Raw genomic sequence first — 27,231 nt, forward strand, 5'->3', positions numbered from 1 at the left:
CAAACGCAATTGACCACTGACCACCGTTGGTATTTCCACCTCCAGCGGCGGAGCTCTAAAAGGAAATTGAACCACGTTTCTGCCACGCACCCACTGAGGCATAAGCCTTCTTACTCCAACTTCCTGCCTGATCAATGTGAGAGACAATGACTCAACAGGTGTGACAGACAGGAGCCCAGCGGCAGCTTTCCTCCCCGCAGCTAGGCCCAATTAGCACCCGCGGCTAAGGAACAAAGAGGCGACATTTCATTTCAGCGGAGTGCCAGTTTAAGGCCTCTTCTCTCAACCTCAGCCTCTTTTCTTTCTGTCTCTTACTGCTGACATCTTTACAGGATCATCCCTGGCTCCATCATATTCTATTAAATTGGGTCGATGCCTTGTGTTCGAAGTGGCAGGGGTGTTAAAAACATGGGGTGTTGATGAATTCATTGCATGTGACTAGACTTGCTTTCTTTGTGTGGAGGTTTTGGCTAATGAAACCCCCTGACGGTCTGACAAAAGGCAAAGACATTTTTCAGGGTTTGCTTCGCACTCTCCGCATCCAGGCTGGATTTCCTGACCAAATTACACACAAGTGCCGCCATCCCACACAACTTTTAAACTTATTTAGAAAGAAAATATTCACTGCGTTTTAAAATAAATTAAAAGCTTTTCATTAAAACTGTTTATAAAGTGCCAGGTGTGTAAATAGCTTCTCCTTCTCCTCATGACTGCAACACATTGTTTCCTGCACTGCTATTAACTGGGCTATAACATCAGATGCTACTCTTCAACATCAGCTTTTTTATATAATTATTTTCGCACACTGAACATCCATAGAATTTTCCTCAATTATTATCTATTACACAGAAATTGTTCCATATTGTATTTGTTTGTTATGTTTGTACTGTCCTACTGCACTCATGTGGATTGCAGCTGCAAAATTTCCCCCCAGGTGCAATAAAGTATATCTTAAGTAACAGAGTACAATTGTGAGGTAGTTGTACTTAAGTTGAGTATTTTCATTTTCTGCTACTCTATATTTGTACTCCACTACAATTAAGAGGCAATCTCTTCACTCCACTACATTTATTTGGCTTTGCAGATTAATATCAAATATAACCACCAAATAAATTAAATATTGTGCATCAATGTATGGAGAGATGTCAGAGCGAGGGGGCTGCCACATAGTCAGGCGCCTCAAGCGTTCGGGGCTTTGGTGCTTTGCTTTGTGTGGCGATGAACAGGAGGTGAACTGGCCAGATCATGCTCTGCACTAGCCAGTCCGTGCTGGACTTGAACAGGCCAAACTCTAATATCTCGAGCAGGATGGAAGAATAACTAATTGAGATCATGTGGAGTTAATTTGATCTGTGTAAAAGAAAAAAGGGCTTAGGCTTTAATCCTATGCCCAGGGGTCGAAGTAACTAATTACAGCTACTGAAATTATTGTAATCAAGTCATTTTTGGGTACTTATGAGTGTTTTTTCAAGGTATTTTACTCACATTTAAAGGTATAATCTGCAAGATTTTCTTCAAAATACTTGTAGTTGAGAAATATTTCAGTAATATAACAGTAGTTGTACTTGAGTACAGATTTGCAGGAAAGTTTCCACCACAGTCTACCGGGGCGGATCTAGGAGTTGAGGAGATCAGAGACTGCATTAATATTTATATACTATATTATTTATATACTACTTATTTTTTTTGCATCTATGTGCAGGGAAATATTTTTTTTTAGCTTCAGCACCCACCAAAATGTTTTGCACCTCTGCTGAAATGTCATATGAACTTAAAGTAGACAAAAGACACTGGAGAACATATTAACACATAAATTCACTCCTGTTCATGATGCAAACTAAGCACATTTACATGAAGTACTGTATTTATTTTGTACTTTAACTCAATTTTATCCCACATTATGTTTCTACACTACATCCCAGAGGCAAATATAGAACATTTTAATCCACAAAGCTGAAAAACGGCTGTTTCCTGACTTTTAGAGATACGTGGTTCTCACAGGACAGTGATGCTACAGACATTAAATGGTCTTATAGACCATGATGCATTGCTGTAGATTAAACCAGCCAACAGCAGCCTATAACGTATTTAAAATGAGCTCAACTTTAAACATCTACAGCAGTGAACAGAAGTAACATTAATGCAATAATATTAATCCAGAAACATCAGACATAACAACACTGACAGGAAACATTTTACTATAACATGAATACTTTTACTTTAAGTACATTTATCCAATTATATTTCCATACTTTGACTTAAGTAAGGTTTTGTGAATGCAAGACTTTTACTTGTATTTTTACAGTGTGATATTAGTAGTTTTGCTTCAGTAAAGGATCTGAATAGTTTTTACACTCCTGGTCTCCTGAGGAGTCACATCTCGTCCACATATTGTCTGGACGGACAGACAGACAGACAGGCCTCCGAAAGTGAACACATGTTCACGCGCGACGCGGTTAGCTTCTCTAAGTTACGGATTATAAACACTGCTGCACGTTGGCGCTGATTAAACCTGATATATAGTTTTATTTCATTTTGTGACTCCTTGCGTCAGACACAAAGTCACAGAGCAGCTCTGAATGAGTCTGTGAGCAGGACACAGACAGACAGACCGCAGATCAGCTAACATCAAACAGACTGCAGATCAGCTAACATCAGACAGACAGAGGGAGGAGCATCAACTGAACGTCACTGTGAATGAATGAGATCAAACTTGTAGAGGAGGAAACACAAGTTTACCTGATTACTGTTAACTCTGTTCACTCTCTGGATGTTATTTCGTCTTTAGGTCTGCTTCATCCTCTCATTAAAGTTGTAAATATTGACACATGTTTCGACACGAGGGGCAGGTGCGGCCTTGCGTACCTCATGAGGCCCTACGCGACTTGCGTAGTGTGCGTACAGGGCCGCAGGCTCTGATTATGTGTTATATTAGTGTTACACCTGCACTTTCACCTGAAACATCTCCTGTCTGTGGTTTACTGGCGGCTCCTGATGCTGCTGTTCATGTACTGCTTTCTGTGGACGGTGACGCCGGTGGCTTTTTTTTTTTTTAAATTGTTGATGAAATACTTCTTCTTCTGGGGAGGTTACGGAGGCTACGTGCCCGTCGGCGGCGTATTACTGCCTCTCTGTTAGACTCCGGTACTGCACACTGACACGCAGTGCAGTCAGAGAGAGAAATTACTGGTACAATGTCATTTTAAAAACGTAAAAGATGCGAGGCTTTTGAGAAAACATCCGGGACCTGAGCCTGTAGCCACCCTTAAATCCGCCTCTGACAGTCTATACCTTTCCACTATAAAAATAGACTTATATAGGCAGTCTTTTATCGTTAATGAAGAGCGTGGTAATAGTTTAATACATTTTAAAGGACTAAATAATTGTTTTTTTTTTATGTCAGGTCATGCTAATACACTTAATTGAACCCTATTTTAAACATATTTATGTGACAGATTCTCATCAAAGAGAAGACCTGCATTATTAATTTAATCTGGGGGATAATGGTGGTGAGTATCAAACCTCTAATGCATTTGTTCTCAACATGGGGGTCCGGACACCCACTACGGGTCACCAAAGCTTCACGGGGGTCGTAAGGCTGCCTTGATTTTAAGGGGTGCAAGAAAACTAAGATATATAGAAATCTATACATATATATATATGCCTATATCTTTGTAAATATCATGATACCGATACAATACCAACAACAACAACAACAACAACAACAATAATAATAATAATAATAATAATAATAATAATAATAAACAATACAATAACTTGGGGATTGTTTCGAGGGTCTTCTAATTTGAAGTGCGCATGCGCAGTCCATGAAGCGTTGTCTGTTGTGGAAAATGAGGATGAGAACGATGCCTCGTTAAACATCAAGGTCTTTCCCTCACGATTGCTGTTAACCAACATATCTTACCAGATAAATTAAATATGCAGTTAACAGTATTTTTGTCAGCTCGCTCTGTCTGTCAGGCGACGTTTTGACGCTGACGATCATTTCTGATGTTTTCCTCCGCCTGTCAAAGAAACAGGAAGAGAGCGCGAGCACCGTCTGTGTACAACGTGAATCGTTTCCTTGGAGGCAACCAGGAAGTGTCCCCGCTGCAATTTAACCGTTGCTCCAACCCGTATCTGTTATGAAACTACTGGACAGCACTTTTGGGAAAACGACCGGGCTGCTAACTGTCGTGGTTGTTGTCTTTGCAGCGGTTTTGTATTATTTCGACGACCCTGATTCTGTTAAGTACACCAGGTAAAGATCAGCAGTTAGACTAGCTTATCTGCCTGCTGGACTCCGCATATTCAAACGTTAACTAAATGCTACATGTAACGTTGCGAAATGCTAATTTAACCAGTGGTTTCTGTCAGCTGTAATGGTCCCTGTGCATCTTATTTAATTCGTCCGTTTCTTGTCATGAAACTATACAGTGACAGTCAGTGCATCTGCCAGCTCAGTTAATTTCCTATTATTTACTCAAATGAGTGTATGAAAACAAGCCTAATGCCCATATAAACAGTAATATTGCATGTTTCACATTTGCAAACATTGCCTATTTACAATTAGGGCTGGGCAATATGTCAATGTCATAATGACATTGTGATATGAGACTGGTTGTTGTCTTGATATGGCACAAATGTTGTCTTTTTCTGATTTTAAAGGCTGCATTACACGAAAGCGATGCAGTTTTCTGAACTTACCAGACTGTTATAGGTGTTTTAGTATTTGTCTTCAATTAATTATTCATCATATCCACATCACTGATGATTATTTATCAAAAAGGTTTGTTGTGTTAATATTTTTCAAAAGCACCAAAAATCATCCTTACGGTATTGTCACAGTATTGATCGAGGTATTTTGTCAAAATATTATGATATTTGATTTTGTTAATATCACACAGCCCTAACAGTGTGTTATTTTGAGGAAATGTGCCTATGGAGATATCTGCAATGATTAATAGACTGTTGAATCAATCGCCAACTATTGATATTGGTAATTGATTAATCTTTTGAGTAATTTTTAATGCTACGACAAGGAACTTTCATATCGTGTTGATTTTGGCAGCACCTGTGGACAACAGCGGCTGTGTTTCCTTCACCATAACTACAAAACATATTATAAAATTATCTTAATAATAGTATCCACCTGCTTCATTTTAACTGGCTAACACACTACTTGCTGTAACTTTGGCTAGGAAAATGTAAACACAGACTTGTTTCATTTGATTTCACGAGGATCTGACCCAGCGGTTGACTTTAAGAATGACTATTAAGAAAGAGCCGATCTTATCGCTGATGGTCTCGTTTGCTTATGTAGACCATAGAAGCTTCAGTATGTAATTGAGACCATGTCACAATGGGTGAAAAACTCCTTATAATAGCTTTAATAAAAAAATGATTTCAGCTTCTCCAATATGAATAAAAGACATTATTAGTTGTAGCCCTATTATCATATATTGTGGAGTGGCCTAAAAATATTTAAATATTATAATACATGTTGCCCAACCCTACTTAAAATGCATGGTTGTTAGATTTTACCTTTACCTGAACTTATGCATGTTGCGCTGTCCAATTGTTTTTGGCACACAGCATGGCAGCTGAAGACATCAAGACTCTTGAGGAAAACTTCAAGCAGCAAAACAAGAGCTGCTTCATCCTCGGTGCCACTGGGGAAACGGGCAAGGTGCTGCTTCAAGAGCTGCTGGAGCGCAAACTCTTCTCCAAGATCACTCTCATCGGAAGGAGACAGATCACCTTTGAGGACAAAGCATATGAAAATGTGGTTAGTGGGTTGATCCTCTCATCAGCTGACTGAGATTACCTGAGAGTCATCATGTTGAAAGTGGACTTCTGCTTATTTTCTGTGCGTCCAGGCACAAGAGGTGGTGGACTTTGAGAAGCTTGATGACCATGCAAATGCCTTCAAGGGCCATGATGTTGGCTACTGCTGCCTTGGAACAACCAAAGCCAAATCAGGGACTGTAAGTTTACTCTACTGGTGAATTAATTAAGATTCTACTGTTGTACTATTGCACCAGAATACAGGATATCTGTTGCAATTTGATGTTGTTGGTTTGTATCACGTGCCACGTTAAGTGAGCTAGATAAAGAGAGAGACCACTCGAGATTTAAAAGCAATTTAAACAACATTTTGTTTAAATCTAGGGCGGAAGCAGCAGAATAAAATGAATCTGTAGTCTGTGAGTCAGTCGTGGTTGCAGGTTTGAATATATGCATAGCATTGTGGTGATAAATCAAAAAGATAATCCAGGCTCAGCTTGCACAGGTGCAGATCAGGTTAGGTGGCTCCGCCTGGCAGTATGCAAAGCAAAAACATAAAGCTGCAGCTGGTGGTCACAGTTAGTGGCAATGATTCAGCATTTTCTGTGTCATGTACCAACATTTCTAGTAGAGCCAGACTGATAAAAGGGGCCAGGCCATTATATTAGCTATAGTGCACTAAAAAACTATAGTGTTTTTTATGTGCAAGAGACACTTCATTAATGGCAATAAGAAAAACTGTTCAGTAAAAACGTAAATGACAATAATTATATGCCATTTATAAATGTAGTCTTACTGTAAAGTGGTACCAGGAATTGTTGATAAAGAAGGACAGGTCAGCTCGCCAGTGTGGTAGCTTTATGTTATTACGTTCATGCCTTGATAAATATAGTGATTAAATTAAAAGAAATACATTTATTAAATACAACCTTCTTTGTCCTGGTCCTTATTGAAAATAGATCATTAAAAATTAAAAATAATTATTGATAGACTGAAATTAAACCTTTTATTGTGATAAATTTTTCAGCTGGATCGCCCGGCACAAATATATCAGTATTGTTTTGTCTTGAAAAAACTGAAGGGATCAATCTTAAGCACTGATGTAAAATTATTAATATTGGCAAATATATCTTAAGAGTTTTAAAACTCTCAAATATAATGATGTATTACCCAGTGTTTGTATGTAACTAAGTACATTTACCAAGCAGTTACGTACTTAGGTAAAGTAGAAGTACCTCAAATTTGTACATAAGCACTACTGCTACTGCCCATTTTGTCTTTATACTTCTATTCCACTGCAGCTCAGATGGAAGTATAGTAATTTTTACTTCATTACATTTGTCTCACAGATTTAGTTACTCTTCAGATTACAATTTTTCGTACCCCTCCTGTCCACTGAAAACCACGAATCTCCAGACGTGGTGATTTTGAATAAATAAACTCTTTAAAACCCCTCTTGGATCAGCTCGAAAATGCATCTTCACAAAGCTGAAAACAGAGCTGCTTCTCTGATCTCATGAAATGTTGACATTTTAGAAGTTTGTGGTTTTCATAGGACAGTGACACTCAAAGTACTTCCTCCACCACCACCTTCAAAATTCAGAAATGGTCAGGCTACAATTTCCAGCTTACATGACTCACTTTCTGTCACATAAAGGCTTCTTGTTTGGGGGAAAGCGCTCCACTGTGAATGAGCAGTTGCTACAATAGTTTGTTTTATTCTCAAGCCATAGTTTAAATGTCAAAGCGGAAGTGTTGTTAAAGTGTTTGACATTAAACCACAAGATTAAAAATGTTGAAGTAATCTTTGTCCATGTTCAGTCACATGTGTCTGTTGTTTAGATGTTCTCAGACATTAGTAAGTTTAAGTAAGCTTACTCTAGTTTTTTATTTCAGGATGGATTCATCCGCGTCGATCATGACTATGTCGTAAAATCAGCAGAGCTCGCCAAGTCAGGAGGCTGCTCGCAGTTCCACCTGATGTCCTCCAGAGGAGCTGATGAAAGCAGTAGCTTCCTCTACCTCAAAGTCAAGGTATTTTGTTTCTTTTATTTAATGTGTGCAGCATACTGAAGTCTTCTTTTTCTCAACTAAAGCTCAACTGTGTATCTCGTTAAATGATGATTTTTTTTTTTCCAGGGACAAGTGGAAGCAGAAATTGAGGCGATGGGTTTTGACAGATATACCATTTACAGACCAGGGTGAGTGATATTTATTTAATTCAATCATTTTATGAGACACTTCCACATTCCCCCTATGAGATAAGAACATTTGTCCACAGTTGGCAATTTAAGATCTCTTGTGGTATTCATCAGTACTTGCGTACTTATCGTTTATTCTGAATTTAAGACCACATGTAAGTACACACAAGAGCCAGCTTGTGTTTTGTGCTGTAAAATGTCATGAAGAAAAAGTTATTTTATGAAAATACAAAAGAAAAAATGTTTCCATTTAAAGACGATTAGGTTACAAAGACAGATTCTTCAAAACTTGTGCGCCGTTCTTGAGCATCAACTTAGATCAGACAAAACAATCTAATCCACCTCATCTGCAAGTACTCATTGCACCACTTCCTGGCATTCCAAAGAGAGTTTCACAACATATCTCAGTCTACTGTTTAACTGGTATAAAGGCTGGATCGCTCCCAAACAGACATGTACACAGACAGCTGTGGAAACCACAGTGTGTTTGCCAAAGTTCTCCAATTAACACCACAGTTCATTCAGTGTTCATGTACCGCTGCTCAGCAGACCAGATAAATCCATCAAGGCACCATTTCCACATCTGTTGCCGTTCCTCAGAAGGTAACAATCCTTTAAATAAATGTCTAAATAATATTTGATGCATAGAAACTTGAACACTGTGGCCTCCTGGCTGGGAGGAGGATGACCAGGCTGCACCTGCTGCAGCCTGACGGAAAAACCTCTCCAGTAATTCTCCACTGCTCCCATACATGTCTGCTAAAAAAGTTTTCTGACATGCTCATCTAATGTACAATCAAATGCCATTCACTACACACTGTGCAAGAACAAATGAAAACATTCATGCATGAGACCCATTGTATTTAGTGTAAGCAGTTGAGAATGACACCCTGTCAACTTGGCCAATTTACACATTTATGAATGAGAGTATGCAGCCTCTTGATACCAAACTGCAGTAAGTTTTGTTTGGCAACCCCCTACAGGAAATGACCCCAAAACACATTGGGCCAACAGTCATTGATGAGTGCACTGCAGTCGTCATTGGAGGTCTCTCAGTCTTCTCTGTTTTCATAATGTAAATTTCTTTTACTTCATTATTATTTATATTTCATGGCACAAATTGCAATTAGGTCATTCTTAAATTTTGATCGCAAGTATTCATGATGCCTCAAAAGTTCTTAAATTGTTTGCTTGCACAGTGGATAGCTCCTCACAACAATACAGGGAGGCTGAGCAGAACAAAACTAAATCCTGGCTGATGCTAGCAGGGATACACAGTAATACTGTATCAGTGCCATCGGCCATCGAAGGCTTTAAAATGAAACATGACAGATGTAACTGATGACAGGCAGATAAAATGTCGAGTATGTCTGTGGTGTGGAGATTTTCTGAAGCGTCTGAAGCAGATAGCTGTTTGTAATGATTGTTCAGTGTCTGTCACGCAACAATGAGCCAAATTACATTTCTTCAACACTACATAATTAATTGCCCATCTCACAGTAAGAGCCATCATCCTGATAATCATGACAAATTTGAAGAAAAGGATACTGTATGTTTTCTGCAATTAGATGGAAAAAAATGTGCATATATTGATATTTGCATCGGCCAAACGGCATATCAGATATCTGCAAAAATCCAATATTGTGCATCCCTTATTCTTTGTTCATACAACACCAGAGAAAAAGAGCACAAACATTATGCCTTACTAATCTTTCAGTGATTCTGATCAAGTTTGTTTTGATTGCTCCCTTGCTGGAATGCCCTAAAAACTTTTCTGGCATTTCACCAGGATAGGTGAGGTTTTGCAGGATATAGCAGTGCATGCATCAGCGAGCTCTGTATCACTCTCAGCTTGTATTTGGTCTCACACCTATGAACATGGAAATTGATAGTCTGCCTTGTAAGCCTGTTTGGATATACTGATGCGAGATACTAACTCAAGTAGATTTTTGCTGTTGGACATAATACTGTCCATCTAAATGTCAATCTCTTGTTGCACTATTTAGTTGTAAACATTTCTAGTATAACTTTATAATGATCAATTTTAGAATTGATCGGCAGTCAGGTAGAAATCATTTGAAAATCTGCAGGGAAGTCTTATCAGGCTTGCAGCCATGCCAGCAGTAATGGGAGTGTATCTACTTAAACTGATGATCACAAAAAAGAAAATTAAAAATCATCTGTGTTTGGAGTTAAAATTTGCCGTGAGGTCTCTTGCATGTTTAATCTTGCGGATTAAGACAAAGACCAGGTTAATAAATAAATGTATAGATTACAGTTTTGCTACTTTATCCGAAAATTGACGAGATGACCCAAAGTGAGCCGATGAGAATGTGTATCAGGCACACAACACTCTGTGTGACGCAGGACGTGAGGCACAGCCCCGAGAGTCTTCTCCCCTTCTGAGAAGGCAGTTACCAAACTGTTAACCAAAACTCCATCCAGTGAAACAGTTGTGACACCATGTGCCTTTCTTTAAAGTCATGGATGAATCATAATGTCCTGTGAAATTTTAATATACCAAATGAGTCAAGCCTTTTCACTCTGGTACAGACCAGATAAAACATGTGATTGCATCCTTCTACATGATACAAAGTGTTGATTGTACTTAACTGTTGTTCCGCTGAAGTAATTCTAGTATGACATGTTGAGAATCAGTGTTGTCGATCTCCCCAGTGGAGGAAAAAAAAGTGTCATCTGCTGTATGAAGTGGCTGTTTACTATTGAAAAACCTGATCCAGCCCAGTATAATCTATAAATCATCAATACCTCTGTGTTTTCCTTCAACAGGGTTTTGTTGGTAGACCGGCAGGAGAGTCGCCCTGGCGAGTGGTTGGCCAGGAAATTCTTCGGTGTCTTTTCTGGCACGTCCATGTCCATCCCAATCGATCTGGTGGCAAAAGCGATGGCGGTAAACGCTCCGCTTCAGCCTGAGCAGAAGACGGAGATCCTGGAGAACAAAGACATTGTCAATCTGGGAAAGAGGGCAGGATAAAATGAAAGAGCAGGAAATACACAGAGGTGAGAAAAATATTGCACATTTACTCTGACGAGACAGCCGCTTGCACTGACAGAAACAGGACAAATAGACAAATTATTTACTTGATTTCCATAACCAAACTCTTCTAAGATTTCTGCTTTATAAATATTGTGAATTTTAAAATTTGGACCAATTTTGTTTCAAAGTCTGATTAAAAATTTACATTAGCCAAATACTGGATTTGTAAAGATATATTGTCTGTTTTATTTTTTCTTTTCAGGCAATTTCAGCAGATACAGAGACGACTAAACACTGCAAATACTAATCACATCATCATCATCATCATCATGTCAAAGGAAAATGTTGTATATGTCAAATGTTTATATACATTTTCATCAGGGAACTGTGACCAGGCTTTTTGATGCTCACCATTTGTGCTCAGAGACAATGCTGGAAAACTGCCTTAAAGTTGTATTAAGCTCATTCTGCATTAAATTTAGCATGTTTTAATTAAATTATTACACATTTTCAACTGTCTGTGTTTGAAAAAATGTTTCTATAATGGCTGTATCAATATTAATATATTGTGTCTACATCTGTGCTGTACTACAGCTGTGCAGTATCTGCATATTCTCAATATCTTTGCCATATTACAGGGAATGTACTGTATTTGCTCATGTTGCAGCTACAATGCCATCATGTGAAGATATTAATTTGTATTTCTGCAGAGATACCAGCAATGGAACAATTCTGAATAAACATTGATAATGAGTTTTGCGTACGTTTCTTCAGCTAAATGGCAGCCCTACACACTGATATACAGTCAGTTTGATATTGAGGATTATGAATTTTAACTTATGATCCTTTGTTTCCTTTTGGTCAGTTTTGTTTACATTCTTCAATACAAAAAAATATATATATTGGAACCAAGTTAACCAGTTGTGTACATGCTAGCAATGCCAGATATCAGAAGGATGATGTGATCCAGTCACGCGTGAACCAGCGTGTGTGTATTTATATTTAAAGAAAAGATGTTAAAGAAGTGAAGGCACAAACTACAACAACCTGTGTCCTTGTTCAATTCTAAAATAAAAAGATTTTTAATTTTTCTGTTTCAGTTTTTATTTCTTTTTGAATTGTTTTAGCTTTAATTTCATTTTCCAGTTGTGTTTGAGATGATATTCTAATAAACTTGCCTTTTCTCTCATTGATCTAGCAGCGCCCCCTTGTGACTGAATGTGGTAACACCCAGTAGGCCTATAGGAAATGAAGCCATTCCTGTCCAAGACATCTGTGTTTAAACATATGCTTCTCATTGTGCACCTGTCATCTGGCAGCAGGTCACCTACATGGATCGTCAACAAAGTTTCCTAAAGAAATGGCAATAGAATTTCTAAAGCCACATGTAAAAGCAGTGGCCCAGACTGTTGATAAATCTTTCTCTAAATTTGAAACAGATGATGCTCATCTCTGACAGACCTCTTTGACATATTTTGACATGTCATATCACAGTAGGAAAAGTAGAGTAAACAGAATTAATGGTGGCTGAATTCCATTTATTGGTTTCTTTCATGGTCCTGGTTTGCACTTGCTGCCTCGCTGTTGTATTGTGTCCTCTGCAGTGTGTTCCTACTGCTTTTATTATGCTAGGCACCTGCGTTGACTGTAGTCTGTATTGCACTTTAAATTTTATTTATTGTGTCTTCTTGTTACGTGTAGGACTACAGATGGAAATAAACGTCTCGATAAATCCGGTGCAACCATGTTATCATTTCTTGTAAATGATCAATGTCATTGCATACTGTCCTTTTATAAATCAAATAAACTACACTAAACAGCCACACTTTACCAGACACTAGAACATTACAGGAGTCACTGATATAAGTAACACCTGTACTTTTCCTACTGTGACATTTCAACATGTCTGTTGTGAAAAGGGCCTGTCAGACAAAGGTGTGCACAGAGAAAAAAAAGTAAAACATTAAGTTCTAAATAAAGTGTTTCCTTAAAGGATGATGACCTCGCTTACACACAAATACTCGGTTCAGCTGGGAGATAAAATCACACACTTTACAAGTGAAGACTAGTTCAGACAAAACTTTCAGCAAAAACACCAGAGGAATAAGGCAAAATAATCTCCTGTACTTTATATATGACTGTGACACTGTATCTTCAGTGTTTATCAGGGTAATTGTCACATTTCTGCAGAACAAAAGTCCCTTCTCCTTTTCTTTCTGGACTTATCTTATTAGCAGACAACAGGGTCCTATCTGAGTATTTTTTGAACTAAGTAGCTTTGGTGAATGGATAGCTAAAGCAAATCCATCTAAAGAAGACCTAATCTTTGTAGCAAGACAGACAATGCTAAAATATTTTAAAAAAAATACACAAAACACTGAGATGAAAATGTTTGTCCCAAAATGTCTCCCACTTCCTTCAGCATACAACATTTATGGCCTCTATTCAGTATACTGCACATTTCATCAAAAAACACCCCCAAGAAGTGATGTTGAGCGGGAGAATTTACCTCAGACTGACTTTGTTTGGGGGAAAACATACAGCCTCCTCTTCTTCCTGCAGCTCTGGGTGTTGCCATCTTGGCCGTGCAGCAATCAGCCCAAAATGAGGAACAGCTGAGCCAATCTGCCTCTCACTGCTCAGAGTTGGGAAATAGACATCTGGGTCTGAACTACCTGCTCCAACAGGTTAGCCATAGTCTGATTAACTGTTCAGTAAAGTGCTGCTGAAAAAAGCTTTACAATGAGCCCTACAGATTGTCTGAGGTAAGCTGTCCCGTCACTTTTGACTGTAGCTGTTTAAATACTTATAATCATATAAATATAATTTGGAAACTTCTGGATTAAACCTGTTCCCCTTTGGTTTGCAGGCTGTTTATGCTTTGTCTTTGGCTGCTGGACAGTGATGTAAATTGTGAGAATACCCATGAAGGTATTAAATGATCTGTCAATTTACAATTTTATTAGTGACATGTATTTTTAATATAACTGATGATTGATTGCCTGTTCTGTACAAAAAATCTGTAAAGGATACTGTTAAAGGAAAATTCTTCACTTTCCATGTGGAAGTCCAGTCAGTTTTGGAGGCAGATGTAGTCACCTGAAGCAATAATTTCCTTACTGAGTGCTACATGACCAAGAGAGCTGAGTTCTTCTGCTTGCAGTATTTTTTCCCAGGATGGCAAAGGTATGACCTGCCCAACTCTTCCTCTGATTGGCTTACCCTGATAGTTTTATCCTAAAGCTGCGTACTAGATAATGTCAAAGTCTGACCTTGTACTAGAAAAAATATAATGTAATGCCATGTAAGGTCTGATCTGTTTTAAATCTGTTCTACATGTAAACCGATGTCAGAATATGTTGCCAATGTAAAATGTAGAATGGGTCCCGTTACCTCATGACTCATTTTCCCTAGTCTACATTTTTGCTCATCAACTTTTCAGGGTCAGCCATGTTTTTTTTCTTTTTTAATGTTGGCATTGTGCATCCAGGACATGGAAATTTCAGTTGTCAAATTCTGACCTCCGACGCATGAGGCTGCAGTCACGTGTGAATCAGTGTCCTTTCTTCATGTGGAGTTCAACTTTGAACTTTGAAACTGCAGTCTCGACCAATAGAAAAGAGGTGTGTGTGTCATTTGTCTCAGCTTATAATGGCCACTCACATAGACATAATGGATGTAGGCGCTGCATTGACCGCTTGGTTAGTTGCTGTGATGTATCATCGCTGCCGAATACAAAAATGACTTATTGAAGTTGGTTAAAAAATGTAAAAGTTATAGTGCTCTCTATCCAGATAAAGTGCAGCCCCCTATGTTTACATCCATGACCACACTATGGTTAACACCTGGGTATGTTTAGGGACACAAAGCACTTGATGAGGATCTGGGTAAGATCATGGTTTGGGTTCAAATGATCACTTTTGTGAGATCTTTGCAGGTCTGGGGTTCCCTTGAAGACATTTGTAGCAGGAGAACTCAGCCTTCTCTCACTGAGGAATGTCTTGCTTTAATTGAGTGCATTAAACAACAACACTGACTGGACTTCCATGTGAAAAGTGCTGAATTTTCCTTTTAATGTCTTTCAGTTTATGTTCTACGTGTCCAGGCAGGACAGGCTGCGATGGGAGTCCACAATGACGATGTAGACTATAAAAGATGGAGTGAACCGCCTCTTATCAGAATCCATAAAGCTGGTTACAAGACATCGAGTGTGCACAGAGGGCAAAGTGGAAACAATTACCCCACTCAAGAAGATCACAGCACCGACTCCCAGTCATCACAAATTCAAAGCAGTTATCTTTATTCTGTTTTTCCTGAAACCCAAAATGGAAATTTCCCAAAAAGCCAAGTCAACCATTTTAAATCTGGCTTCAACCTAGCTTCAGTTACACAAAGACAAAGTACTGTGGTGTACAACCGCTCTGGAAACAAAGCGTCCGCTTTTCCTGGTGGCAAGAAGATTGAACAAGCAAACTCTGATTCTGTGCTCTCCACAGGTGCTGCTCAGGTTCCACCCCGTACCTATCATGTCCGTACAAAGTCTATGGGAGGTTTTTCACCCGGTCAGGTAGACAGAGCTGCAGTGGGCTTTGGACTGAACAACCAGAAGAGCATCATCTATTCACAAGCAAGTCCAAATGTGCAAGCTATCAAGCCTAGCTTGAATTTTGAGTCTTACAAGATTCATGTAAACCCTTCCGGTTACTTCAAGAAGACAGGACATTCTGACACAGAGACGTCTTATCCAGCATTTAGGCCCAGGGCCTTTAGCAGTGACGTGATGCCTGAAGCAAAAGGATACACCCACACCCGCCGCCTCAAGCCTGGTTCTGACAAAACAAAGCCCCAAGCTAGTTCTGCTGCAGGTAGAAAGTTCTTGGACACTGGATTTCCATCTGCAAAACAGACTCCAGGTAGTTATGGCCACGATTCAACAAAACTAGGGTTTGGTTTTGGTGTTCCTGTATCGAGTCATAATTATAATTCTAGAGGAAAACAACCCTGGTATCCACCACCACCAGATAGATCACAAATTCCTGTCCAAGGGAAATTCAAACCTTTCCAAAGACTTCCTACTCATGATGATCTCCCTGCAACCACCCATTCGTCAGACAATGAAACAACTCCCACTCAGACATCTGCAGAGACAACTCTACCTCCCAGTTTGAACTCCACAAATATTAATTCATCAGCTGTTCCTTCAGTTGATGGAGAACTGAACACCAAGGCAGATTCATCCATGCAGACAGAGGGCCAAGATGTGGAGCTTGTGCCTCAAGCATCAGACCCAGAAGGCCAGTCTGAAAGTTCAGCAGAAGTTGGACCATCCTTGGAACAAAACGAAACATTTACAGCTTCTCCTCCAGAGCTACAAACAGCAGAAAGGGATGATGAAGAAGATGATGACACGGTTGTTTCAAGTCCTCCAGAAACGGATCAGTCTGGAGTTTAAAGTGAGCTTCAGATGCTGTTTAGGCAAACATGAATATTGGTGGAAACGCCAGCAAGAGGCACAGCTTGACCTGATGCATATTTTGCCATTTGTGTGTATTTTCACAAAATCTGTGTGTAAGAATGCAAATGTCAGTTATCAAGGTTACAGTGGTGAAAAAACTGCTGCATCAAGACACAATCTTTCTGCCTGTCATGCATTTTAAACCAACTCAGAGCTCTGTTGTTTGTCAGAGAGAGTCTCACTTTAAATAAAGGCCATTATAAAATTTTTTCTTAATTTTTCTGGTTTCATTTTAAATGATAGTTTTGCAGTGATGTAAGATATATTCACATTCTTTTTTTTTTTCAAGTAAAAGTAGCACTACACACAGTGTGAAAATACCTTGATCTGCATTATGTGCAGAATATACTTATTTTGGAGATTGTTCCTTTCAGTGTTTTACTATTATACATGTTTTTGGATAAATATTACTGGTGTACTAATGTGAATTCTGGTTTTTACTGCTGTAGACGTTTAAGGTTGAGCTCATTTGGACTACTTTATATAGGCCTGTTTAATCTACAGCAGTGCACCACATTCTATAAGATCATGTTGCTTCTCTGTGAGAACCACATATCTCTAAAAAGTAATCTTTTCATGTGCTTAGAAAAATTTCTTTTTTCAGCAGTGAATTTTAAAATATTTTTACTCAGCTGAGGAAGTCGGAACGGGCATAACATAGAAAAAAGACACTGTGGTTAACACCTGGGTGGGTTTAAGGACACAAAGCACTTGATGAGGATCAGGGAAAGATCATGGTTTGGGTTCAAATGATCACTTATGCAAGTTCTTTGCAGGTCTGGGGTTCCCTTCAAGGTGAAATTATTTTGTAGCAGGAGAACTCTGCCCTTTCTGTCACTGAGGAATGTATTGCTATAGTTGAGTTTATTAAACATCAACACTGACTGGACATCCAAGTGAAAAGCGCTGAATGTCCTCTTTAATATCTTCCCTCCTATGATTATGTATTTACTTTTTTCCATCATTCTCTGAAAGGCTCCCTACTGACAAAATAAATTCTCAAAATAAAATATATAAAATAATGAACTTCAATACACTGTAAGTTATTAAATATATGTAATGTAAAATAAGGAAGTGGCTCGGGGGCAAACAATATTTCTACTTTATGTCTACATACATGAGCATACTAATCTGCACATGGTTAAAAAACAAGGTACATTTAACAATAAATAATATTTAAAATATATCTATACATTTGATTAGTGAAAAATCATTTTTCCATTATATTAGCCGGGTACAGTACAGATTTATATCATAAACTTCTTGAAATTGTTCTTTTTAGCAGCTTAGACAGCGAGTGCGATGAGGAGTAACTGAAACTTTGGCGACATCTTGTGGTGATCACCCGGAAGTGCCTCTCCAGGCCCCTCTTATACGTCACCAAACGTCAGCAGGAAGTCCAGTGAAACCAAGGCGACATCATGGCAGAGTACACAGACCCACGTGAGTGTTGTAAATAGCTAATTTAAACCCCCAAAACTTCACCTGTTAAACATGCAAGAGCTCGTTCTGGCTAGCGATTGTTTCTGTTGTGTATTTAGTTTGTGAAAATTGTTTGTAGTTGCGTTACATGATGCGTTTGCGGCCGTTTGTTGGACTGTAACGGTTATAAGGCTAATGCTACTTGATCTGTTGAATGTAATTAGCTGACTGGGTGATTCGTGGCGCTCGTATGCGGCTGTAATGAGGTTTCATTTGGACAGACGGTGATGGAGCTGCTGAGGAGATGCCAGAGCTCTCTGACGGTGATGATGACATTGATGATGATGAAGAGCAGTGGCAGTGCATGGAGGAGGAGGAGGAGGAAGGCAGTGAGCAGGTTACCTGTCTGTTCTGTGACAGGTGAGATGACTTTGCACCGCAGGAGGAAACAGGCTGCAGACTTTTACAACAGCTCAGCATCTTCAGAAACACACAGGACATTTGGATGAATGAAATGTTTTGCTGTTTCATGCCGTGCAGTGATTTCCTGAGAAAAAAAAAAAACACCTGAAGAGCTTTTATCAGTGTTTCCAGTCTCCCTTAACATTTTCTACATCCTTTCTCCTTCATTCAGACATACATACTAATAACACTTCCACATTAATTCCAGTTATTATGACATTAAACTGTATCAGTCCCTGGAGTTTAGAGGACGTTGGCAACCATTTTGAGAAATTGGCAACTAATTCCTGGCTTAAAATGTGGCGACCACTTTTTAAAATACAAAGCACAGAGGCCACAAACACAAATCTTTTATGTTAAAGTTTTTAAGCTGACATATATATATAACTCCACAGTATCTTAATTACTCAAAAGATAAGGTGACTAAAATTTGCAACCATATTGTAAGTTGTGGCAACCAAGAGCTGATGCTCAGATGCCAGCCTGGCGACGACTTTTAAAATTTAGTGTTGAGCCTTAGTAAAATAAGTTCCCTAAATATTTTTCTTTGGGGGGGGGGTTGGGGTGGAAATAATTATGACAAATTTCCCTATTTAAAAGAAATATGGCAAGAACATAAAACAGAAAAGCAGCTCGGATTTTGACTTTATTTCATGTTGTAAGGGATAATGTACAGCGAGCAGGTTATTATTGTTAAATAAATCCAGGCAGGATGATACAGGAAGTTGTTTATTTCATAATAACGTACATTATACCCATTATTTCATAGTTACTTACAATTTACTTAAAATATATATATATTTGACACACATTTATGTGACACAAAATATTAATTTTAAAATGATTTAAATAATTTAACAGTGATTTTATGATGTGATCAGAGCTGTGTCCATACCAGCGGTCTGTTCTTCACAGCAGTGGTCTGCTATACAGAAATAACAGCCCTGTATTTGACCAATCAGAATTGAGTATTTAACAAAGCCATGTAATAATATGTGATAAATTCTTGTGTCTCCATTTAACTTGTCGAAAGTGGACCACACGATCTAAGGGTCTTCCTAAATTCGGAAAAACAAAAATAAAGCAGGAAAGGTTCAGTTCATCATGACAAAAACCTAAATGATCCAGTTACGACTGTGGTTATGTAGGTGCTAAGCTTTCATATGTCTCTGAGACGTACAGGAGGTAAAAGGGACACCTCTTTTCCAGCAATCATGCTTTTGTGTTTCACAAGTCCTTAAAAAGTCCTTTAAAAAAATCACAAATCCAATCATCTAAATTTTTGGCCTCGAAATGTCTTAAGTATGATTTTGACATGTCTTTAAAAGTGGCTGGATCATGAGGTTTCTTATGATCCAGTATATTTTCTATAAAACAGACTTATAAAACTGAGAATGTGTTACTGAACCTCACCTGTGTACTTTTGTGTTTCAGGTTTCTGAGCTCTGTGCCTGCCACCCTGCAGCACTGCACATCTGAGCACCAGGTCAACCTCGTAGACGTGATAAGAAAACACAGTAAGTTCACAGTGATGATCTCCGTGGCTCTTGAGTATTTTTCAGATTTGCGCAAATGGCTTAAACTTCTTTTTCTCTTTAGATTTAGACGATTACGGCTACATAAAGATGATCAACTTCATACGATCAACAGTGAGTACTGTCTGTGATGAGATCTGATTTAATGCTGGAGAGTTTACATGCAGTATTAAGTTTTTAAGTTTAATATGCTGTTTGTTGAATTTCTCTGATGTTTTCAATTTTTGTTCATACCTGGATTGGTAATATTTCATCCAAAAACATTACCTGCTTAAAGATAGTCAAGTAAATGCAGCACAGCTCAAAAAAGTAAAATAGATGAATTTTCTTTCTAAACAAATGTATGTTTATAGAAATGTGATGCATCCTACCTGACGGGGCTGCCAGATGCTCCTTTACCCTGGGAGAGCGAAGACTTCCTGCGACCAGTCCTACAGGACGACCCCCTGCTACAGACAGGTACACAGACTCCTTTTAGGTTTATTGCACAAATTTTAATTTTTGGAGTCATGACTGAGATCTGACAGTCTGGCTTGTAACTCGCTCACAAACAAAAACTCACACATTCACATTTAGCAGCAGGTACTTGTTGGTGTCGGTTTGTCCCGGGTCTCACATCAGACTCAGATTAAAGAGGTGTAAAGTGTTCAGAACAGTTCAAACAAGCTAGCGTCGTCTGAACAAAATAAAGGTAAAAGTTTTTATTGCTTTTCGAATAGTCACCCTCAAAGGCGCAGAGAAAAACCTGTCGTCATACAGAGGGCAGAGGTGTGCTGAATTACAGAGATGGAGATAAGGATGCACACTTTCAGGAGACAGTCTCTCCAGGGAGGTGCACATGGTGTTGCACTCAGTTGTGCGCAGGAAAAGTGACAGAAGTAGTTGTGATTTTCAGTATCAGGAAGTCGGTAAAAAAAAAAGTCAGGTGCCAAAATTCTGTCTTTGAAAACGTGTGGAAAAGTGCAGTTCAAAGATCCCAGCAAGCACTTGGTTTGAAGTAGTGATAGACCAATTAATCAGGCAGATTATTGAGCATTTTGAGATAATAGCTATTGGCAAATGTCTGTGCTCATGAGGCTGATTAAACAAAAAGAGTCTGCAGACTCATCTGCAGGCAGACCTGTCAGTGTTACCGCTCTTGTGAATTATGGGAAGCCTAATTTCCTTATTCCCCGATGTCTTTTTTAGACGTTAACATGTTTCCCCCCATCCAAATCTAATCTAAAACCATTACTGGCTAATGTTAAATATATATTTTCTGTTATAATGTTCAGAATACTGCAGTTGAAAGACATGTCCTCTGACATACTGCACCGCACTCGCCTTTTAATTCCAGTCGCATCTGAAATGTACCACTTAACTCATTTTTTACAATTTCAATAATTAATAAAAAAACATTTAAGACAGCAAGATTAACAAGATTAGTTACTTTGTGTTCACTAAGAGAAGAGTTTTAATTCATCCTCAAAGACTTAAACGACAGCAGTGTCTCAGGTGACTGTTCTGTATCTGGGTGGCTTGTGTCAGGAGGACAGCTGGCTCAGGTTTCTGTTCTGCATCGTCATCTGTTGTACATCTTGTATCTTGTGATGTGACACAAGCTGCATTTTTATCTTCTCCCACATGATACGTTCGCTCTGACACAGTGTGTAGTGTAATTCACAAAATAATTTGTTAGTTATTAGTGCTTGTTCAATTTTTTTGCCGTTGTTTATCTGGTGCAGCTTCAGTGTTTTCTCTCAGTCAGCTCCAGCTGCTCATCCTGCAGCCAGTGATACAATGTTTCCCAGAATCCCTTTGAAAAACCCTCAGAAAAGGAGCAGGACACAGTTTTGAGAGGAGTTGCAGAGAAAATTAGTGGGGTGCGATGACAGATTTTCTTGTTGAGGAAAAAGCAAGAGTGACGTATTTTATTCATCCCTCAGCCTGCCTTCTGGCGGTAGAATTGGTCTCTGTGACTCGTCTGCGGTGCCTTTCTCCCCACGTTATTGTTGAATGACCGGACAAAATGACAGCTCCAGAATCAACACTTAGTTCTTGTGATGCAACTTACAATTATTGTCAGTATTGATTAACCTGCCGATTAATTTTTTAGTCTATTAAATGTCAAAAAAATCTGAAAAATGCTCATCAAAGTTTCCTAAAGCTCAAAGCAACATTCTTCAAATTGCTTTCTTTTGTCAAAGCAACAGTCCAAAACCCAAAGACTCTTCATTTACTGTCAGAAATGACAAAGAAAAACAGCAAATCATCACATTTAAGATGCTGGAAGCAGCAAATGTTTGACATTTTTACTTCTGCAGATCCCGAGGAGCTCTGTGGCGGCGAGGGCTCAAGCCTGTTAACATGCCAGGCGTCTGGGGCCGATTCCCGCGATGCACTACTGCAGAGGGCACAGGCCGCCGAGGAGAGAGCCCGTCGCTCAGAGGAAGCGCTGTCCAGAGCCATGGATGACCTGCACAAACTCAAGTCAGTGACGTTCACTTTCACATGTTGTTTTTTGGACATAGTTGTTGTATTAGTTTGTATCTTGCAATCTTTGGTTGTTTTATTTTTTCTTTTTATGTTCTTGCTCGCGGGGGTTTGTTTGCCTTGAAAGTTGAGTAGAGCAACAATTTGTTTTTCGATTATTCAGTCAAAATTCTCTGATTTCATTCATTTCATTCTTAAATGTGAATATATATATAGTCTTTACTCCTCTATGACAGTAAACGGAATATCTTTGAGTTGTGGACAAAACAAGACATTTCAGCACATCATCTCGGACTTCAGGAAAAACTGATATTTTTCACCATTTTCTGACATTTTATGGATCAAACAACCAATCGATCAATCGAAAAAATAATCGATAGATAATCGAAGTGAAATTAATTGTTAGCTGCTGCCCCAATAGCTCTATTGATCCCTTACTTTCAGGGTTCCTATGCAGTAGGGAAAAGTGTAGGATTTGAGCAAATTGCAGAAAAAAGAAACTGATATGGAAAAATATTTGTGTTTCCAGACTACTGTTCCTGTTCTGTTTTCTAAAATATTGACTGAAATGCAGAATTTTTAAGGTTTTTCGTGGCGTTTGGAGCAGCACTGTCCATTTTCTGCATTTTCCAATGAATGAAGAAATTATCATTATTTACATTTCAGTCTTTTACAGCAGCACCATCTGTGAGATGGATTGCAAACACACAATAAAACAGGTGATACTGTCAAAGCAACAGGCATACGTCATATGAGGAAAATGTGGGCTCTGTCTCAGCTTTAAACTCTAACTTTATCATTAAAATGTCCTAGAATCCTTTTGTATTTTTTTGCCATTGACCAGTTATGCAAACTAATGTCATATTCTTAATTATAAAAGTTCCTGATCAGTCAGCAATGTGTGTGGTGAAGAGTTATTTACAGACTTAATTTATCAAACTTAATTTCATTACATTAATTACTGTGAGTAAAAAGAAATATGCAGTTACATTTATAATAAGAATTTATTTGTGATCATAAAGGCTTCAAGAGTTTGGAATTTTTTTGTTCAGGTATCTCCAAAGTGCTTGAATTTTACTCTTAAAAAGTACAAACCCTGTACTCAGTGTGTTGCTTTACTTCTGCACTACCCTCCTGTGGCCAGCAGGGGGACACAGTGAACCCAGTATTGCAGAAACATCAACTACTAGAGTACCTTGTGGAAGAAGTTTGGAGGAAGGGGAAAGATAAAAAAGGGAAGGGAAAATTCCACTGCAGCATGGAGGTTAAAGTGAGGAGGGGAGGTAGGAAGGGGGGCAATAAGGGAAAATTACAGAAAGCGGTGGTGGCGGTGGTGGCGGTGATGGGGGTGTTGGAGGAGAGTTAGAAAGATGAATGCCTCCCATCTCCTCCATTTACTGCTACGTCCTGCATGAAGGTTGTGTGTGCTTTGTGCTTTCTGGCTGCTGCGAGTCCTAATATGAGAAGTTAAACGCAGCTCTGTCCTCTCGTCTCCTCAGGCTGCTGGCTCAGGGTTTGGTCCTGAACGCGGAAACCGGCAATTCCGGTAAACTGGGAACCGTGGCCGAGCTCAGAGAGGACGAAGACGAGGCCTACTTCAGCTCCTACGGGCATTATGGCATCCACGAGGAGATGCTTAAGGTCTGAGTTGTACAAACACACACACACACCGAACACACACTCTGACCGGGCCTGCAGGTCTCATTATAGTCTTGTGAGTCACTTCCCCCACCGGCGCAGCAGTCTCCGCAGAGCAGAAGTGGGTTCATCAGCGCGCGTCTTGGCTGAAAGATTTCGATGTAGCACGTAAATGAAAATGATCATCTTTATGCACACATTGATACCGAGGACAAGACATTTTCTCAAAAGTGACAAATCAGCAATAAGTGCTGAGCTCTCATGTGAGACCCCAGCATGCACGGCGGCGGATGCTTGAAACGTGGAAATTAATTTTTACACTGCTCAAGCGCTGAAAGCTCAAAGTGTCAGCAAGCTGAGGGATGTGTGTGTGTGTGTGTGTGTGTGTGTGAGGGGGGGGGGGGGGGGTCTGCTCTGTCTCCTCCCTTCCTGTTCTACTTACCGCAGTGCTTAGACATATTCCTGTTGGCCGTCCTGATTGGTGCTAAGCACCGTTAAGTTTTGCGTCATGTGTGTGCGTCAGGCTGTAAACTCCATCAGAGCCTCAGGAGGGGCCGAGGACACGTGACCGGGGGGCTTTGCGGTAGAACGTGGTCAACTCTTTGACAGGTCGGCATGAAGTACATCACCTATGACGCACTCTGTGTGTGTGTGTGTGTGAGAGAGAGAGTATGAATGAAAGCGTCATGTTTTCTCAGGTAGATTTATGTCACTTCCTTTTAAAATGAGACAACTTTTAATTTGCTACTGACAATATTAGTCTGAATAATAAATAACTGGTTCAATCAGTGTGACATGAAGGAGGCGAGAATCTTTTCAAAGTAAACCTGCCTCACTGTCTTCACGTATCCAACCCACCTGGGAATATCATCAGCCAGTTAATAGTAGTTTTTATACAGAAATTCAGATTTGAAAGAGAGCAATTTTTCAAACTGCAAGAGCTGAAGTTTAGATTATAGCCTTCATTTTTCAGATTTATTTTTAAAACAATGCCCAAATAACAATATGTGTGATAAAAGAGAGGGAGACGTAATCCAAAGTCCTCTCTGTTTTATGTAAAAATACATTAAAGTTTTGCTGAATATCATCAGTCTCAGTTGGTCATCTCTTTTGGGAATCTTCTAATGCTGTGGTCTTTTATCATGAAATTCCCTAATATGTCCCTCATCAAGGAAAAACTGTCAAAAGACCAAATTTGACAAAATTTTAATAAATCCTTCAACCAGTCTTACATGTTAAAGTTCAACCCAAACATGAGTGAACTGGGGGTGTAACTGTGTTGAAAAGATGTGGGGACATAAAAAACATGGCCAGGGGTTTCCAAACTTTTCCATGTCGAGGCCCAGCATTAGCCCATATATACATTATAAATTATATTTTATAATAACGCACATAATATTAATAAAAATCTTTTTTAACCTTTCATTCATCTTCCCTCCAGTTTGTTGAGGTTCCCCCCAGCAGCCCCCGAGGGGACCTCGGCCCCCACTTTGAAATTCACGGGTCTGGGCTACTGCAGAGCTGACAGTACAAAAATACTCAGCATAAGAGCAAAACAACATGGACAGCACAAGAAACAGTCATTCATCACATCCTCAGCTACAACACCACGTCAATCAATCACATAATGCTATTATCACATCTAACTCTAGAAAGCCCCAGTGAATGTCATTCTGCAGCAGAAACAAGATCCACTGGAGAAATAACATTAGCTGAAGGTAATACATCGCATTGTTCGATGTCGAGGTAAATTACCTTGTTTCAAAGTTGCAGACTTTAACATTAGTGAAGTTCAGAGTTCATGAGTCAAGTTCAGCCAATCATGTTTCACTGTATGTTTCTCCTTATTGTACAAATGAACAAGCTTTCTTGTTTGTTATTCAACGTTTCTGGGTGCCAGCTATTTTTAAGAACCTTTCAAGTAAATTGTGTTTTTAAAAAGTCACCATTTTAAATGACGTCTGTGGCATAAACTGTTTGTCGATAAGTTTGGCAAATTAGAAGATCCTCATCATGAACTCAGGAACAACACAAACTTGCAACAACATGTGATTTGCAGCTGCGTTAGCAAGTAAATATTTTCACCAAGTCATTCAGCCCCAAGTCTAAATACTGTTTTTCTACAATGTAAAATTCTGACTACAATAACAATATTTTGTTGCGATGCTCTGTCAGCATGGACTTTGATGTAGTATAACTTTGTGTTTTCCTGGTGTTTACAACTGCATCATAGTTAAATCACACAAACATCGGAGCATATTTGACTGTTCTGACTGAGCGAAATGAACACAGAACGATTCTTTGGTCATTGTGTTCATATTACGAATCATTTTTTAATTGAAAACTTTCTTTTGTGTGAATATCTTCCAAGAGCTCCAGATTCTGTTTAAACCGCCGTACTTTGCACTAATGCATGTTACTGTGGTCTCAATAGATTCTGTAGCTTTTCCTCCAGAGAGGAGGTGCTGGGGTTTGTGGGCATATTTGATTGGCAGGTTAATTAGCAAATCCTGACCTGACCTCCACTAGAAAAATATCAGGGTTCCTCCCGGTTGTGTCTATCCCATAGATTTGTTCTGACATTTTCAAGAATCCCCCACAGTCTGTTTTGATCTGCTATTATTATTATTATTATTATTATTATTATTATTATTATTATTATTATTATTATTATTATAAGAACAAAAAGTTTTACATGTCATGATCTTGGGATCGTCTTTCCTGAGGGATGTGATAAAGCTTGTGTTGAATTCGACTTACAACATAAGTGTCCTGATACAAGAAGTCATAGAACTCTTAGAACGCAAATTAATTTCCATTAATTGTTCAGCCCTGATCCTGTGCCTTGTTTTAGTGGTGGGATACTGAAACAGGGAACTTACACGGCCTAACCCAGATGTGTCAAACTCAAGGCCTGCAGGCCGAATCTGGTCCGCCACCTCATTTTATGTGGCCCTCGAGGGCTTGCAAATAAGATAATTTGAGGAATGCAATTCAATGCTTTGTTACCAAGTAGCGTGTCCATAAACTAAATGTTGCAGAATGCATCCTGATTTTGTTATCTGCACACTAAAAGGTGTCTGGTCCCTAGTAGGCCATAATCAGCACATGCTAGACAGCATCTTATTATCACATAGCCGTTTCCAGCTGTGGTATTCTAGCCAAGTGCTTGTAGCCAGCAAACAGCTCTCATTTGATTTT

General features: G+C 39.1%; 3 protein-coding genes across 3 annotated transcripts in view; all 3 read left to right on the forward strand.

The window, feature by feature from the left end:
- The first annotated feature begins 3,833 nt into the window (after window positions 1-3,833).
- htatip2 (HIV-1 Tat interactive protein 2) lies at window positions 3,834-11,321 on the forward strand. Its single transcript, XM_084731531.1, has 7 exons — window positions 3,834-4,261; window positions 5,596-5,788; window positions 5,880-5,987; window positions 7,684-7,821; window positions 7,927-7,988; window positions 10,779-11,009; window positions 11,249-11,321. Exons 1-6 carry the CDS (start codon window positions 4,146-4,148, stop codon window positions 10,981-10,983), a joined length of 822 nt encoding a protein of 273 aa, XP_084587657.1. The 5' UTR covers window positions 3,834-4,145; the 3' UTR covers window positions 10,984-11,009; window positions 11,249-11,321.
- A 2,842-nt stretch (window positions 11,322-14,163) lies between these two features.
- LOC146332575 (uncharacterized) lies at window positions 14,164-16,717 on the forward strand. The gene is made up of 3 exons (XM_084724214.1): window positions 14,164-14,172; window positions 14,846-14,873; window positions 15,072-16,717. The coding sequence occupies exons 1-3, from the start codon at window positions 14,164-14,166 to the stop codon at window positions 16,436-16,438; spliced, it is 1,404 nt and encodes a 467-aa protein (XP_084580340.1). The 3' UTR covers window positions 16,439-16,717.
- Window positions 16,718-17,867: 1,150 nt separating this feature from the next.
- The window catches only part of prmt3 (protein arginine methyltransferase 3), a 79,841-nt gene continuing 70,477 nt past the window's right edge, over window positions 17,868-27,231 (forward strand). The window contains exons 1-7 of the mRNA XM_084731661.1: window positions 17,868-17,944; window positions 18,205-18,343; window positions 19,820-19,902; window positions 19,985-20,034; window positions 20,274-20,379; window positions 22,224-22,389; window positions 23,892-24,033. Of these exons, the coding sequence (XP_084587787.1) occupies window positions 17,923-17,944; window positions 18,205-18,343; window positions 19,820-19,902; window positions 19,985-20,034; window positions 20,274-20,379; window positions 22,224-22,389; window positions 23,892-24,033 (708 nt within the window). The 5' untranslated portion in view covers window positions 17,868-17,922. The remainder of the gene's footprint in view (window positions 17,945-18,204; window positions 18,344-19,819; window positions 19,903-19,984; window positions 20,035-20,273; window positions 20,380-22,223; window positions 22,390-23,891; window positions 24,034-27,231) is intronic.

This window comes from Lutjanus erythropterus, chromosome 1 (assembly GCF_056507025.1).
Source record: "Lutjanus erythropterus isolate fLutEry1 chromosome 1, fLutEry1.hap2, whole genome shotgun sequence".
Lineage (NCBI taxonomy): Eukaryota > Metazoa > Chordata > Actinopteri > Lutjaniformes > Lutjanidae > Lutjanus > Lutjanus erythropterus.

Bases quoted from the DNA above. Each gene is read 5' to 3' on its own strand.
- LOC146332575 (XM_084724214.1), top strand. The intron at 14,874-15,071 runs GTAAGATCATGG...AATGTCTTTCAG, and splicing joins AGCACTTGATGAGGATCTGG to TTTATGTTCTACGTGTCCAG.
- htatip2 (XM_084731531.1), top strand. From the start codon at position 4,146: ATGAAACTACTGGACAGCACTTTTGGGAAAACGACCGGGCTGCTAACT. The intron at 4,262-5,595 runs GTAAAGATCAGC...TTTGGCACACAG, and splicing joins GATTCTGTTAAGTACACCAG to CATGGCAGCTGAAGACATCA. The intron at 5,789-5,879 runs GTTAGTGGGTTG...CTGTGCGTCCAG, and splicing joins ACAAAGCATATGAAAATGTG to GCACAAGAGGTGGTGGACTT.